The sequence below is a fragment of the Papio anubis genome, chromosome 2 (assembly GCF_008728515.1).
Source record: "Papio anubis isolate 15944 chromosome 2, Panubis1.0, whole genome shotgun sequence".
Taxonomy (NCBI): Eukaryota; Metazoa; Chordata; class Mammalia; order Primates; family Cercopithecidae; genus Papio; species Papio anubis.
Window position 1 is genome coordinate 131,265,270 of NC_044977.1, and position 17,884 is coordinate 131,283,153.

At 38.1% G+C, this 17,884-nt stretch overlaps 1 protein-coding gene across 2 annotated transcripts in view; it reads left to right on the top strand.

The window, feature by feature from the left end:
• Window positions 1–7,434, top strand: part of KPNA4 (karyopherin subunit alpha 4) — a 69,459-nt gene extending 62,025 nt beyond the window's left edge. For both annotated transcript variants that reach the window (XM_031663615.1, XM_031663616.1), the window contains one exon: window positions 257–7,434. In XM_031663615.1, the coding sequence (XP_031519475.1) occupies window positions 257–355 (99 nt within the window). In that variant the 3' untranslated portion in view covers window positions 356–7,434. The remainder of the gene's footprint in view (window positions 1–256) is intronic.
• The last annotated feature ends 10,450 nt before the right edge of the window (window positions 7,435–17,884 follow it).

Here is a 17,884-nt window from a genome sequence, read left to right on the forward strand (position 1 = left end):
AGGTTGAGGCTGCAATGAGCCATGTTTGTGCCACTGATCTCCAGCCTGGGTGACAGAGTAAGACCCCATTTAAAAAAAAAAACAAAAAGACAAAAAACCTTTTATAAAGTGTTTCAGTTTTCTAAAGGATGGTAAGACAGCGTTGGCATTCATCATCTTTCCAGACTTTTTTTTAAGGGTAAGGGAATTAGTACTATAATACTATTTATATATTTTTTAAACTAATTATCACATTATTTTCCTTTTTTTCACCTAGATTGATGAAGACCCTAGCCTTGTTCCAGAGGCGATTCAAGGCGGAACATTTGGTTTCAATTCATCTGCCAATGTACCAACAGAAGGGTTCCAGTTTTAGAAAGATGTTGTGGAAGTTAGGTACAATGCAGCACTGAGATATATATATATATATATATATATACATATATATAAAAAGGTTTGATCCATCAAGCTTGGCTCATGGGATCTGCTGCTGCATTAAATCGGGAAAGAAAATGTGAAGATTTCATTTGGAATCACAGAAAATGCCCAAATGAGGTCAAGATGGCGAGTGGGTGCGAGTGAGAATGAGTGGCAAAATGTAATGAAAACTTTACATGAACGCTTATTTAGGTTGTTCAAAGTAAAAAGGGCTACAGGTCACAGATCGTCAGTGCCTGAGAAAGAACATTGACTTACTCTATATCAATTGAGGGGAAAGTGCAGTACTGTCATCTTCAAGCCTTGTAAACATAAAAGAGAATAGGCTGCCCATATAAGTCAAAGGAAAATGAGCCCAGGCCTTGCTATGAAGCAGTGTGTGAATGGACAATGTTGAATGAATGTCTGGCTCAGTGATGGAGAGCCAGGTTCATCTTTGAAATCTAGGGCTCTTCACTCATGAAGCAGACTCCTAGTCCTGGAGTGACTGTGTACGAGAGCGTGGTTGTGGTGCTGTATGTGAACGCATGCAAGCTTGATTCACCTTCAGGGGGCTGATAACAAACCTAGTAAATCATCAAAATGAGATCATAAGTGTTAATGTACACTGGACATGAAAACAAAGACTGGTTTAGCAGCAGACATTGGTTTACTCTGCAGCCTGTGTTTTCTCTTTCCCCCTTTCCCACCTCCTTCCCCCCACCCCACTCTTTTTTTTTTTTCCTTTTTTTTTTTTTTAAAGTCTTTATTTACTTTACCTAGTATGCCTTTTTTTTAGTTGCTTCTCAAGTCAGAAAACTTTTCAGGAAGGTTTCCCTGTGCATTTGCACCAGATGAATGTTTGATGCTATGAAAAGCTTTCCATATCATCAAAACTAATTTGTGTAGATTTTTGCATGAAAAAAAATCATAAATTTCCCTCAAAATAGACTGTGTTGCAGTACACAAGTTGCCATAATAGTATAAAACAGTAAAATGTGCTTAAAAGGCCATCCTTTTCATTTTCAGAGATAACATAAAGATCTTTGCATGAGGTAAATCTACAGCATAGTTCATTTTTAGATTTTGTTGAGTCCTGTAAAGAAGAAGAAGAAAAAAGTTTCAGTTGTGGTAGAATACCGTGCTGTGTTTAAATGTTACTTGTTTTCAAACCTTGTTTTCTATGAAAATGATATGGAAACTTCTAAAATGGAATTTGGTGCATATGTACTGCTGAATAAAGACCGATGAAGAGGTTTGAGTAGATGTACAAATCAAGTAATGGTTTGAACACCTTTAATAATATGCCTAATCTGTTCAATTGTTTTAGAATCTTTTTATCTTAGATGTAGGCAGCCATGAACAATCTATTTTGAGCCACTTTAGGGAGAAAACTTTGTATTTTTAAAACTTGCATAAAAGTTATGCAAGTGGTTTTTATAAATTGGAATAATACCTCAGTTTTGAGGTTATGCACACTAAATTAAATGTGACATAAATTAATTTGTACAAAAAGAACTCTTTATAAGGTGGCTCATTGTAGGAAATCCTGTGCCTTCCCCTTTGAGCACAAGTGTTGCATGAACAACAGTTTGCTATAAGAAACATACCAGATTAGCCACCATTAGCATCTATATCTACTTTGTGTTTAAAAATCAACTGGTAATTCTGAAACACTGTAGAATGGATAAAAATTATTTTGTGATCATAACTCTTTGTTGAACTAGAGTATTTTTGCAGCATTCCTTGTCATCAGAAACATGGTTAAAGTTTAAAACTAGAAGCAGCAGAAAACTAGCTTGTAAAATTTATCCAAGTAGAGTGCAGGCTAGGCTGTCTTGGGGAAATAAACATTAAAACTTAAAGCAATGTTTTACATGGGGTGTGTGTGTGTGATGTGTGGATTTTTTTTTTTTTTTTTTGTAAAGTTAGAGTATAATTCAATGGCTTACATTAGCTTCTTGTCTTTTTACCTAGAACCAGCATAACAAGAAATTTCTTCGGTTCTGTCATTTCCGTATGGACATAGTAATATTTTAGCCCATTGAATTTGTCCAGTTGACACCATCTGTGCTTCTGTTTTCTCCCCATCCAAACCAAGGTTTTAACTTTCGTTCGTTCTACAGTAAAACAGACCGAGACAACTGGAACTGTATTTTGAGTATTGCTGTATCTTCAACATACAGCTCCAAACGATGGATTGTATACAAAGCATAGTACAGAAGGTTTCAGTAATTGGAAGGTGAACACAGCAATACTTTACATAGTTTGTGTTTTTTAGTAAAAAATATTGGATTCAAAGTAAGCCAGTAAGCTTGTATACAAATTTTATATACAAATTATTGTATAGAATAGTGATACGGAAAATAGGTAAGGGTGATATTAATATCTCTGGGTATAAGGACTACCTTATCGTTTAAATATTTTATTTCCATCTATAGCCTCATATAGAACATTGATTTTCTAGTAGAAATTCTAGGAAGGGCTTTTCTGTCTCTGAAATTGTTTCAGTACAGTTGACAGTTCACCACGGTTACCTGAGTTAAACAATTTTTTTTTTTTAATTCTCCAATGATATAGGAAATTGATCATTTTTAACACAGGCTTATTTCTGATGGGGATAGGGGCATAGAATAATATGCCTAATAAGCTAAATGTTCTTAACATTTCATGTCTGAAACTGTCTTTTTTGAGCATTGAGACCACCTCAAGTGCTATAAAAATAAGAATATTATATTACGGGTGTGTGAGACACCCTAGTCTAAAATCTATCTTTGAATATATTTCCTTTGTAATTTTCAAAGACTTTGGTAATTGTGTGTTATGGTGGAAATAATACTTTCCACATTGCTCTGGACCAAACCTGGAGCATTTCTATAATTAGAGCTATCTATTAATCATTAAAAATGGATCTGGAATAATTTGGGGGAAAGGGAGTGTATCATTTAGGCTCACCTCAGCAGCACTTTATAGGGTGAGGAGTTTTTTGTTTCTTTAAAGGTATAACTGCACTGTAAAATGACCGGGTTTATTGTAACATTAATTTATGGGGCACCCTTTTTGGATTCTCCATTGCCTCAGTTTCGTCAAGGAAAAAGTTACAAAGATTAAGCTAAATTTTGGCTTTAGAGAATAATTGCTGTGTAATTTTTGTATAATTACCATAAACTTAGTGTCTTAAAACACAACACGTTATTTCACAATTCCTGTGGATCAAGAGTCTAGTTATGGTTTTCTGCTCAGGATCTCACAATGCTGCAATAAAGGTGTCAGCCAGAGCTGCAGTCTTATCTGAAGCTAGGGGGTGCTCTTCTATGCACATATGGCAAAATCCATTGCCTAGCAACTGAAGAAATCGTGGCAACTTCTTCAAGGCCAGCAAGAGAACCTCTGATCTCAGGGAGGGCCTTAAGCGCTCTTTTAAAGGTCTCACCTGATTAGATCAGGCCACCTACCTACCAGGATGATCTCCCTTTTGATTAACCCAAAGCCAAACTGATGAAGTACCTTCATTACACCTGCAAAATCCCTTCACCTTTGCCCTGCATTGTAGTCCAATCACAGGGGTGATATCCATCATATTCAAAGATGCTGTTCACAGTCAAGGGAGGGGATTATGTAGAGTATGTATACCAGCGAATCTTGGGAGCCATCTTAGAGTTCTTCCTATGACAAGGAAATAACTATTTAGAACTGGAACAATTTAGAAGTGATAACCTTATGTAGTTATCATAGCAAGATTAATATAGCAAGCTTATTTGGGGATCAAGTTTGCCTCTGAGAACCTAATGAAAACTGGACCAGCTTCCCCAAAAAGTGTATATACATGGTAGTTTTTCATACAGTTTTAGGGGATTCATAAGAGTCCATGAATTACAGTCTGTCCCAACCCTCCCCTTTAGATGATAGAGTTGTTGAGGTGATTTGCCCAAGCTCACACAGCTACTAAGGGCCAAATAAGGCCCACATCTCAACTCCCATACTGCCCAGTGCTTCTAATTACTATTCTAAAAGTAATTTAAATTCATCTAAATTTGTGAACCAATGCAAAAAATGTGAATATAGCTTTTTGGATCTTTTTTTGTTTACTAAGGAATGGGTAACATTGTTATAGAAGCTTGCCGAAGTTTTGAAATTAGTTGACCTTTTGGGTTTCCAAAATTGAATCTTCCATTGTAGCTATTAAAGTGAACTATAAATAGGCCAACTTTAATTGTTAACTCCTTGGGTTTGGTGGATTATTTACCATTTATATATAAAATTTCAGTTAGAATCCACCATAGACTGTTTTGAAGGCCAAGATAGCTGAGTATCTTACCATTTTCGTAACTTCTTGATTATTTTACTCATTGGCAAAATTCATTAACTGTCAGCCAATAATTTAATATTATGGGGGGAAAAAATTTTGCCCAGACATCCAATGCAATACTCCCAAACACTAACAAATTGATGCCTAACAAACTTGACATTTTGAACACTTAAAGAAGTTTTCCCTAAACGTCTTAATAAGCACACTAATAAAGTGTATGCTTTTAAATATATATGTACAGTAACTTTTAAAAATTGCTGCAAGATGCCTTCGAATCCATATGCACGTTGATGGCGTTAGTGCAGTCTTTTGTTTGTTTCTTTGAGACAGATTCTCGCTTTGTGGTCCAGGCTGGAGTGTAGTGGCGCAATCTCAGGCCACTGCAACCTCTGCCTCCAGGGTTCAAGCAATTCTGCCTCAGCCTCCTGAGTAGCTGGGATTACAGGCGTACGCTACCACACCTGGCTAATTTTTGTATTTTTAGTAGAAACGGGGTTTCACCATTTTGGCCAGACCGGTCTCAAACTCCTGACCACAAATGATCTGTCCACCTCGGCTTCCCAAAGTGCTGGGATTACAGGCGTGAGCCACTCTGCCCGACCAGTCTTAATAAAGGAAGTTGAAAAATAACATTGGTAAAACCTATATTCCAATGTGATCAGAAGCAAATCTGGACTATAGTGTCAAATTGATAAAAACTAAGCACACCAATCATGTATAAGAAAAGTAGTTTTAACATTTTTTTCCCTAAATACTTAACCCGGAAGTTACAATAATCTTGAAAATTCCTTCTAAATCCAGGCCCTTTAGGTGATGGCAGTTTGACTCAGGATGTCCAAGTCAAGTGTGTTTTCAATAAAATTGACAGCTACTGCTCTGGGTGTAAGAGCAGCTGACTGTGAAGAACAGTAAATGGTCCTACAGATTCTTTCTGATCTACCTCCCACCAGAGGACTGCAGTATTCACTTGTCATTTATATTTTCTGCCCCAGTTTTTGCCTTCTCCACAAATGTTATACCTTTTGTAGCTCTAAGTATGCTGCCTACTCCAGATTACTTCACCTTTCCAGACTATCAGCTCTTCCAGTTTTATCCTTTATAAAGAAAATTTTAATAACCTGTTTCACTTAGGTTTTTCTATTACTCTTCAAGCATGAATCCTAATTTCCCTGACTATATCTTACCTGTGATCTCTATAACTGATGGATTGCTATCCTAGACTTTGTTACTCTAATTTTACCAAGATTTTTCTCCAGCCTGTTTTTACTCTTACTTTGAAACAGCTGTTTAAAATGTCTTGTAATCTGCTTAAATCTACATACTTTTTGTGGTTCTCAATCCAGTTACCTACCTTCCAGATAATTCCCTCATTGTCCTGTCCTCTCCATTCTCTGATATTTGAGCCCTGTGAGCCACCTTTCCCCCATCCTTTGTGCATAGTTACCATTTTACTCTTTCTTGTTGCCGAGGCTGGAATGCAGTGGTGCCATCTTGGCTCACTGCAACCTCCACCTCCTACGTTCAAGCGATTCTCCTGCTTCAGCCTCCTGGGTAGCTGGGACCACAAGCGTGTGCCACCACGCCCAGCTAATTTTTGTATTTTTAGTAGAGACGGGGTTTCACCACGTTGGCCAGGCTGGTCTCATCTCCTGACCTCAGATGATCCACCCGCCTTGGCTTCCCAAAGTGCTGGGATTGCAGGCGTGAGCCACCATGCCTCGCCACCATTTTACCCTTTTTAGGTACAGTAATGTAATATCCAAAGTCTTGGACTCAGCTAAAGAGGGTATTTACCTTTAAAAAAAAAAAAAAAAAAGATTCCATGTTTTGATTCATAATTGTGGTTGGGGGGGAGTCAAGACAACCTTAGTCACTATGGTATTACCGTATTTCTTGTCTTTTCAGGGTTGTCCTGTTCAGCTGCATAAAACATCGTGTGTTCTAGGTATTTCCTACCTCCACTTAGGTTTTTACTTGCTGATGTGCTGCCTTCATAAATGGGTATATTCTGCCACACATCTAGTAAGCCCCCAATGCAGTACACAACGTGTATCACTGGTAAAACTGGCACTTCTGCCATGTCAGTATTATATTCAGTTCAGTGGTCTTCAGCATAGTGGCAGTCCTAGTCATCCTAACCTTTTAGTTAAGGTTAAATTATATATGTACATAGAATTCATATAGACAAGCTAGTTTTTAAAATCTTTTTCCTTTTAACCAGTTTAGGATGATCTAGGGTAACTAAGTTACCTAAATGGTGACTTTGTTCCAGTCTAACTCAGAATGAGAAGTGCTAAAAGAATACTAAAAAGTTTTTACCCATTATCTCTATCCCCGTTTTCTTCTGCAGTTCTCAACTGCAGGGAGCAAGAAAAGAGGCAGCAGTTAGGAAGTGTTTGTTTGCATCCTGGCTTTCTCAACTGCACTTTACGTCCTTGAATATTCTAGATACTTATCTCCTTCAAGAAGTCAGGAGTATATCCAGGACTACCTATCATCCTTGCCATCCCCATTAACCCTCATTTTTCAGTATGTGTTTTATATTTATGGTAATTTTTCAGTCTGTAGTATCTGTTCACTCATTGCTCTATCACATCTGAGTTACTTCGTCTTTCTTTCCACTAGATTGTAAGCTCCTTAAGGGCAAGGTCGGCATATAAACAAAGTTCTGTAAACACCGTGAAGGTACCATGAGTTCTATGGGTACTCAATAAACGCTTGTGATAATGGTGCAATTTCTCAGATGAACTGATTGTAGTGACTACCTCTAAAAGCCTTCAATGTACAGTTTTTAAATTTGTCTCATTGCATCTGAGTTTTAGAAAGCCTTCAATAGAAAGGGAAGGTACTTCATAGCTTGCCAGATGAATGCCCATTTCCTTATTTCCTTTTCCTCACTTTTGATATTTTACCCAGCGTCTGGTCTGGATATCTGACATCCATAAGGATGTTGAAATGGATCCTCGTGGTTTTCAAATACCAGTTTTATATACTATGAAGCAGAGGTAACCTAATATCGTCTAACACTATTGATACAGTTTATTTTTTGGAAATACTGTATGGGTGATTTATTGAAATAACTATTACAATAAGATTTTTTACAAAGAAAATATCCAAACCACAAAGTTAAGTGATTGCTGTTTTGGGCAGTCAGCTATAGTATGAAATTATTAGAATGCTTTGGTTTATTGATGTATGTGAAATTATTTTATCCCTATGTGCTTCAGTTTCTTCGTCTGAAAAAATGGAAAATAGTAATAGTACCTACTCGTATGGCTTAAGTGAGTTAATTCATGTAAAGCATACACAATAATTATAGGTAGATAATAAGCACTCATTTACAGCATCCAGGGGAAATTCCCTTTAAAGTTTGTTGCAAGTAAAGGCAGAAGCTTTATTCATTTCTACCTTTGTCAAATATCTGAGAACCTACATTGGGTTAGGCAGTAAACCAGGAGCTAGGGATACCAAACCAATTAAATGTAGCAAGCGCTCTCAATTTAGTTTGCTGGGAGAGACACAGTCATAAATAGGCAAATAAAAAGCAGTGATAGATAAATGGTAAATGAAAGCATGATAAAAGCAACGATAGATGTACATGATACATTAGGCAAACTGCTGCTTTGGTACTGCATCAGAGCATTTGATGGAGCACACACAAATTTAGACTTGGTATCTCTAAACTCATTACCTCCAAATTCAAACTTTTTTCAACTATTTAGACGTCAGTTTTTTCAAGCCTGTAACTCCTTGCTTCCCTCTCACTCTTAGTAGATGACCTTTCCTATTTCAGTACGGGGCAGTGGCAAAGAGAAACTATATGAAAGGAACTCCATTAGTTCACTTCCAGCTTAGAAACCCATTTAGATATCACTCCTTCACTCCTCACTGTTCCATTAGAGAAGCTTTCCTCATAACCAAGGCAGTCTTACTGTCTTGAATCCTATCTCCTGCTACTTAGGAATCTCACACCGTGAATTATGATTTTTCTCCCCTTTATATTCAGCTATGCCCCTTCAATGTGATTGTACCCACTAACATGTAAACATGCTGAAACTTTTATCTTAAATCTCAGCACCCAGCTACTACATCCTCTTCTTACTATCACAGCCAAAGTTCATGTAAATTTGCTTGTTCTCTCCAGTTGCTCACATTCCATTCGCTTCTCAACCCATTCCCGTCTTTGATTTGCCCCCATCACTCCATAAAGCCCTTGAAAAATCACCAGCCTATATGTTACTTAATTAAATGAGCAGTTTTTGTCTTCATCTTGACTCAAACACTAGGCACTTCATGACTCCCTTCTAGATTTTCACAACACCACATTGTTTTTCCTCTCATCACTGCCACCTCCCTATGCCCAGCAATTTTATCTCCTTTCTAGCACATCTTTTTCCCTGGTCATTAAATGTTAAGAGTTTTTCAAGCCTCAACCAAGTTTCTCTTCTCAAACTCGTTTGTGTTCTATGATGACCACACTTCAATGATCATCTGTGACATACTACTGATCCCTAATTGAGTACTGGCTTTCTCTGAAATCTCCATATTACCTCCTTGAAATGTTCACTTATCTGAAAGACAACCACAACTCTCGTCCAATATTAAGCTCATGTCTTTCTCTTCCACTGCCAAACATGATCCTCTTGCATTGTTCCCCGAGTGAATGTCACCTGCCCTCACCCTAAAGTTCTCCAAAATGGTTCTTGCATTCCTTCACTTATTTCCATTTCCACCTCCTTCGTCTGACCATCGTCTCTTTTCTTGAACCATTGTAAGTCTGTTAAGATGTGCTCTCAGCCACTCTGACCCTCTTCCTCTGATGTCTGCAGTGAAGACAGCATGATCTTTCTGAAATCAAATCTGAGTGTTCAGATCATTCTTACTGTTCATATCTTTTCACATTTCTTAAAATGAAACCATCTATTTTTCTCCTGATTAAATTATTGGAAATTGCAAGCACGTGCAAAATTAGAATAAAATAATCACCCTGTGTACATCACCCAGTTTCTACAATCATCAACACATGGTCCAGCTTGTTTCATCATCAGCCCACTCACCTTTTATGTCTCCCTAGGATTATTTTGAAGCAAATCCCAAACATTATGTATCTCTAAAAAAAATTTTTTTTCAGAGTAACTACAGTACTATCATCAACCCTCTTAAAAATTAACAGTTCCTTAATACAAGTAACTTGTGTTCACATATCCTTGATTTAAGTAAAAAACATGGATATGGTCTTCCATTTTCTGGCCCCTGCCTACTTCTCTAGCTACTTCTCACACATACCACTCTGCTCTGTGTTTCAACTGCACTGGCTTTCCAGCTCTTCCTCATTTAATACAATTTCAGAATTCCATTCCCTTTCTTTAGAGCACATTGAAGTTCACAATGAAAATTCATACATTATTAGATTATAACAGGAACTATATAGCACATTGCTTGGAACATAGAACACAAATATTCTTTAGATGATTAAATAAATGGATTTGTGGGGAGAAAGAGGATGGATACTTAGCCCAGACTTGGGGGAGATAGGACCTCCTGAGTGGCTCAGGACTTAACAAAATGAAGTGGAGACAAGAGCATCCTTCTGTGAGCAATGTCAGGGAAGGGAAAGCTGGCATCATTTTTAGTCTCAAAGTTCACAGCAGGTAGTGGTGGGAAGGTGGCAGACCAAGCAACACGTAATACGCTTCGTTTAGGAAGGAGGGACTTAGGAATTTTAAGTATGAGAATATCGTGAAAATTGAACTCTTAAAGAAATCACTGTCATCTTTGTTGAAGATGGATTTTGGGGAGATACTATAAGAATGAGGCAGGAAGATGGATTAGGAAGCTTTTAGAGCAATTGGGCGTGAGATGGGGGTCCTGAATAGGGGTTGAAATAGCTGAAATAGAAAAGAGGATTACAAAAAATACGGAGAGGGGTGTGTTTATTTTCAGTTTATTGCCCCACCAGCTCCAAATCCACTCTTCTTTGCCCTATTTTTTGACACTGGAGCTGAACTGTTTAAGTATTTTTCCTTTACCAGCTGGCACAGTGTTAAGCTTTGTCAAAAGAGAGCACTAGGGTGACACAGACTATACTGTGGCAGGAAAACACTTTCAAGTTCCCATTGTCCATTTTTACTATTGACCGTTGGAGCCCAGTGGTACTCAGGGACCAGCTCCTACTATGCTTTTAGGCCACGCTGACTCAATGGCAGATGCTTCCACAACAAGCCACTTTCACAGCAATGTATGCATGTGTGTGTTGTATAGAAGAATTGAAAATATATTTACGGATGGACCTGGTGGCTCACGCCTGTAATCTCAGCACTTTGGGAGGCCAAGGTGAGTGGATCACGAGGTCAGGATTTCCAGACCAGCCTAGCCAAGATGGCGAAACCCTGTCTCTACTAAAAATACAAAAAGTAGCCTGGCGTGGTAGCGGGCACCTGTAATTCCAGCTACTCAGGAGGCTGAGGCAGGGAATTGCTTGAACCCAGGAGGCGGAGGTTGCAGTGAGCCAAGATCTCGCCACTGCACTCCAAGCTGGGCAACAGAGTGAGACTCCATCTCAAAAAAAAAAAAAAAGAAAGAAAGAAAATGTATTTACAGTAGGAATTTCATCCAAGGAATAAACTTTATAAGAAATTGTGTGAGGAAGCTGATGCCTGTAATCCCAGGGAAGCCAAGGCAGGAGGATCGCTTGAGGCCAGGAGTTTGAGACTAGCATGGGCAACATAGTAAGAAAAAAAGCGCCTGATTAAGATTAAGAAAACTTTAATACTGCAGGAAATCAACTTAATCTCAATATACAAAATCTTAAAACTCAGTTAAGAAAACAACCTAATTTTAAATAAGCAAAAATTTGCACAGACACTTCACAAAAGATATGTGGATGGTAAATAAACATATGAAAAGATGTTTAACATAATTAATCATGAGACAAAAACTACAAGATACCATTACACACCTATATTAGATTGCTAAAATTTTAAAAACTGACAACACCAAGTGCTGACAAAGATACAAATCACCTGGAACTCTCATACATTCCTGATGGGTGTGCACAATGGTCCATTCTCTTTGGAAAATAGTTTTGCAGTTTCTTAGTTAAGCATGCAATTTGCCCTACAAATAGCAACCCCACTCCTAGGTATTTACTCAAGTGGAGTAAAAACTTTGTCTGCACAAAATCTGTATGTGAATGTTTATAGCTGCATTATTCATAATCTCAAACTGGAAACAACTCACTCAGAATTCCTTTAGTTGGTGAATGCATAAACTGGTACATCCATGTAATGGATTATTACTTATAAATAAAAAACTGATACACATAACATGGATAAATTTCAAGTGCATTATGCTAATGAAAGAACTCAAATTCAAAGACTTCATACTGTATGATTCCATTTATATGACAGTCTGGAACAGGGAAAACTATAAGGATAGAACATTCTATCAGTGGTTACCATGTACTAGGAAGGGGAGAGATTGCCTATAAAAAGGCCCAAGGGGAATTTTGGGGGTGATGAACAAATCCTATATTTTGATTGTGGTAGTAGTTACATATTCATTTTTCAAAATTCATAGAACTGTATGATAAGATGGATAATATTTACTATATATATATATATATATTTTAGAGATGAGGTCTCACTCTGTCTCCCAAAGTGCTGGGATTACAAGCACCAGCCACCCCGCCTGGCTTAATTTTTTTTTTTTTTTTTTAGACAGGGTCTCACTCTGTCACCCAGGCTGGAGTGCAGTGGTGTGATAACAGCTCATTGCAGCCTCGACCTCCTGGGCTCAAGTGATCCTCCCATCTCAGCCTCCCAAGTAGCTGGTGCTACAGATGTGTGCCACCACACCCAGCTATTTTTTTAAATTTTTTGTAGAGACAGGGTCTTGCTATGTTGCCCAGGCTGGTCTCAAATTCCTGAGCTAAAGCAACCCTCCCACAAAGTGCTGGAATTACAGGCATGAACCACCACACCCAGCTTAGTTTTTTAAATGCTACTGTTGAACACAAATGGAGATTTGAATCAAAAGTTACGTGATTTTCTCAAATAAAAAGACATAAGATGTCAGTTATCCTAAGCTGATCTTTTAAAAGAAAAAAAAAATTCATGAATATTCTGAAAAGGGGGACTAGCTTTGTCAAATTTTAAAATATACATTCTCAGTAATTAAAATAGCATAGAACTGGCTCATTAATCAGCAGTTCACTGGAGCCAAATTTTTGAAAAATCCAGATTAGACCCAGGATAGGAACATACCATGTATTAAAGGTAGCATGTCAAATAACTGGGGAGATATGAAAACTGAGTAGACACCCAGAGAGAAAATTGGCTTTATACATCACATATCCTACCAGAAAAAAAAAAATCCAAATGAATAAAAGCAAACACTAATACTATAAAAGTACTAGTGGAAAGCCCTGCAAGAATTATCATACAACTGCAACATGGGGAAGATATTTCTGGCTATATACAAAAACTCAGAAGTCATAAACAAGAAATGGATCAAATCTATTTATGTAAAAAATAATTTCTGTGCAGGAAAACCATAAGCAAAGTGAAGCAACTGAGAAAATATTTCTAATCATCCTAGACAAAGGCCTAATTTTTCTAACGTGAAAAGGTCCTACACATCAATTTTATTTTATTTATTTAGTTTTGTTTTTTGAGATAGAGTCTTGCTCTGTCACCCAGGCTGGAGTGCAGTAGCAGAATCTCGGCTCACTGCAACCTCCACTTATGGGCTCAAGTGATGTTCCAGCCTCAGCCTCCCGAGCAGCTGGGACCACAGGCAGGAGCCACCATGCCTGACTAATGTTTGTATTTTATGTAGAGATGGGGTTTCACCATATTGCCCAGGCTGGTCTCAAACTCCTGAGCTCAAGCAATTCTCCCACCTCAGCCTCCCAAAGTGCTGGGATTACAGGCGTGAGCCACCATTCCCAGCCAATTTTAAAAGGCTCATTAGATAAATTATGTCAACAGAAAATGTAAGAAAATATAATTGGCTCTGTTATGGGTTGAATTGTATTCCCCTAAAATTCCTGTGTCTAAATCCTAGCCCCCAGTGCCTCAGAATGTGACCTTATTTGGAAATAGGGTCTTTGGAGAGGTAATCTAGTTAAAATGAAGTCAGTAGGGGGGGCCCTAATCCAATTTGACTGGTCTCCTTAAAGAAAGGTGTAAAAATAAATATAAAAGGAAAATCTGAAGACATACACACAGGGAGAAGGCCACATGAAGATGAAGGCAGTAATCAGAGTGTAATCAGATCTACAAGCCAAAGAATACCAGGAACTACCAGCAACCTATTGGAAGATAGGGCAGAGGCATGGAACAGATCCTTCCTCACACGCCTTGGAACAAACCTGCAAGATACCTCGGTCCCAGACTTCCAGCCTCCAGACTGTGACAATGTATTTCTGTTATTTAAAGCCATACCCAGTTTGTGGTACTTTGCTTCAGCAGCCCTAGCAAACTAATATAGGGTCTTAAACATATGAAAATTTACTCAGCCTCCCCTATAGTAAATGAAATTCACATTAAAACTGCAAGAAACCATTTTTGTTCTAATGAAATTGCTAAAGATCAAGAGTCTGGATAACAAAATGTCATTGACATAAGACAACAGTACCCTCATGTCTTCCTGTTTGGAGTGCAAATTGGTACAAACTCAGGAGAGATAAATTTGATAAAATCTATCAAAATTATAAATATATGTACTCTTCCTAAAATGTGTGAAATGACACACAAATTTATTGCAGCATCATTTGGAAAAGACTAGACTGGCTGGGCACAGTGGCTCACACTTGTTATCTCAGAACTTTAGGGGGCCAAGGTGGTTGGATCAGTTAAGGCCAGGAGCTCTAGACAAGCCTGGCCAACATGGTGAAACCCGGTCTTTACTAAAAACACAAAAATTAGCCAGGCGTGGTGGTGTGTGCCTGTAATCCCAGCTACGGGGGAGGCTGAGGCACGAGAACAGCTTGAACCAGTGAGCCAAGATCATGCCACTGCACTCCAGCCTGGGCAACAGAGCAAGAATCTGTTTCAAAAAAACAAAAACAAAAACAAAAACAAAAAAAAACTGTAACTAACCATCATTATGTGCTGGTTAAATCAACCAACATCAATATAGTGAACAATTTTACACCTATTTTTAAAATGAGGAAGACTTTTTATGTCTTGATACAGAAAAATCTCCAAAATACCATTGAAAGACTGAAAAAGCAAAATATATAGCAATGTAGTATTTTAGCATTTGTATTAAAAATACATTTTTGTTTGAATATGCTTAAAACATCCCTGGAAGAAGATACACAAAAATTATTAACATTGTATTCTCTATGGAAAGGACAGGGTTGGAGGGAGAGTTTTATCACATGATGTTTTAAAACTGAATTTTGAACCATATGAATAATAAAACGCATAACTTTTTACATAAATAAGAGTGTTTTTTGCTGCCACAAGGTGGCAGTGTTGAAGTCTTTATAAAAGAAGAGTATTTTGAAATTTGTCTCAAGACAGAAATTTTTGTATTGGGCCTGTAATTTTCAAAGATCTAACTGGGGATTGAAAACAGGTAAAATGTATTTTCATATAAGGTAGCATATTTTAGGAGTCATGTAAATATGTTTTATTTCTGTAGTTTTGTAATCACAGTGTATTTTATTTTGACTTTGCTTTAAATAAAGCACTACAGGACCATGGTAAGAAAAAGATAATACAAAAGCATTTTTGGCCAGACATGGTGGTTCACACCTGTAATCCCAGCACTTTTGGAGGAGGACCAGATTGATTATTCCAGGTAGCTAGTGTGAGCTTTCTCTGTTGTTGGATTGTCAGTTTCTGTACCCAAGAGACCTCCCCTTAGACTAGGAAAACAGGGAATTCTGCATGCTTGGCCAGTGCATGTTAACTGCAGACTTTGCTTTAAAGTGTGTGGACCTGATGCTGAGCATCAGACTGGGAGCCTCAAAATGTCAGAATAAAGAGGGAGGAAGCCTAGTTTCCCCTAACCAGACCATTTTATTTTGGTAAGAGCCCACTTGTTTCTTTTTCCTTTTGCTTTTTTGCCCTCAGGATAAATATGGACTGTTTTACAGTAAGGCACATGTGAGAAGGCAGGGGAGTTGAAGAGGCCAGATGTTAACTTTCAGTGTACTATGTTGAGACCCCTTTCTTTTTTTCTTTTCTTTTTTTTTTTTTTCTTTTTTTCTTTTTTTTTTTTTTTTTTTGAGATGGAGTCTTGCTCTGTAGCCCAGGCTGGAGTTGCCCAGGCTGGAGTGCGGTGGCGTGATCTCAGCTCACTGCAACCTCTGCCTCCCGGGCTCAAGCGATTATCCTGCCTCAACTTCCTGAGTAGCTGGAATTACAGGTGCCCGCCACCATGTCGAGCTAATTTTTGTATTTTTAGTAGAAAGGGGGTTTCACCATGTTGGTCAGGCTGGTCTGAAACTCCTGACCTCGAGATCCTCCCACTTCGGCCTCCCAAAGTGCTGGGATTACAGGCATGAGCTACTGCGCCCAGCCCGAGACCCCTTTCTTGTCTCTGCATAGCAGCCCCACTCTGGCCTAGAGCCTCTTCAGCTTTCCACCACTAAGCTAAGCTCTCACCTCCACTTTAGCCTCTTCCTTACTTAGACTTGTGTTATGGGCTTCCTCCACTCGGATTAACCTATCCACATGCTCCAATCTTCTCATCTTCCTGAAGTCATTTGATACGTCTCATCTAATGGTTCAGCCCTCACTGGTAAGTAAGCGTTTATTCCTTTTTGCTCTTCTATGTAATTATATTTATTTCATCAGGTTCTCCTGAGAGAATAGAGAAAGCACAAATGTTCCATCACCGTACTGGACTGGAATCCTCTGGAGATATCTCTTAGTTCTGCTTTTTTCTTCACTCAGATCTTTGTCCCTCAGATGTGTGTGTTTGTGTTTATAACAGTTGTTGGTCTTCTGATTACAACAGTAATATATATTCATTGTATATAATTTGGAAATGTAGAGAAATAAAAAAGTCTATAATCCACCAATTACTGTTACCATTATAGTATATTTATTTTTAGCCTTTTCAGTATGCATATGGTGTATTTTTAAAAACAAACGACATTATTTATACTATGTACAATTTTGTATACCGTTCTTTTTACTAATATCGTGAACAATTTCCCAAGTCACAAAATGGTCTTTTTCAACATGGTTTTTAAGGCTACATAGTATTTCATTATCTGAATTGACCATTATCTTAATTACCTCTTATTCTCCTGTTAGACGTTTTGCTTGATCTCAATTGTATTTGTTTTTTAGTTTGTTATTATAGAACACTTCTATTATACCTGGCCTTTCCTGTGTGCTTGTGATATCTGTCTTAATTGCAATTGAGAAATGGACTTTGGGCCAGGCACAGTGGCTCACACCTGTAATCCCAGCACTTTGGGAGGCCAAGGCAGGCGGATCGCTTGAGCCCAGGAGTTCAAGATCAGCCTGGGCAACATGGATAAACCCTGTCTGTACAAAAAATTTGCCAGGCATGGTGGCACGTGCCTGTAATTCCAGTTACTCGGGAGGCTAAGGTGGAAGAATCACCTGAGCCAGGGAAGTCAAGGCTGCAGTGAGCAGTGATTATGCCACTGCACTCTAGCCTTGGCGACAGGGGTGAGACGATCTCAATTTTCAAAACTAAAAAATATTTTTTAAAAAATATACTCTGATTTAAGCTGCAAAGGAATTTATTGAAAGGAAGGCTGTTAGCTCGCAAAATCATACATGCACAAGTTCAGGTAAGGGCTTTTCTTCTCTTTTTCATCAAAAACAATGTTTCATCTACTATCCATCATCCCAAGCACTGTGAGAGATTCACTTTTGACACTTGAACGGAGTTCAGAGCATTTCTACTAGCTATTCTGTTCTCATTCCATACCAGTCCTTCCTTTTTCTCATTCTTTCTGATCAGATCTGTTCATAACATTTGTTGACTGTGGGGCAAAAGTACAAATAAGGCTCAATGTTACTTATATCTAAATATTTTAATCATACAAATTAACCTAAAAACTTGAAAGAGAAGATGTGCTCTGTCTTCCTCCATTGACCAATATACTTCATAAATAACCTGGAAGGGGAAGGTTCTAATTCTGAATTATTGTTCTGTGCCTAAATGTAGTGGGGCAGGAAA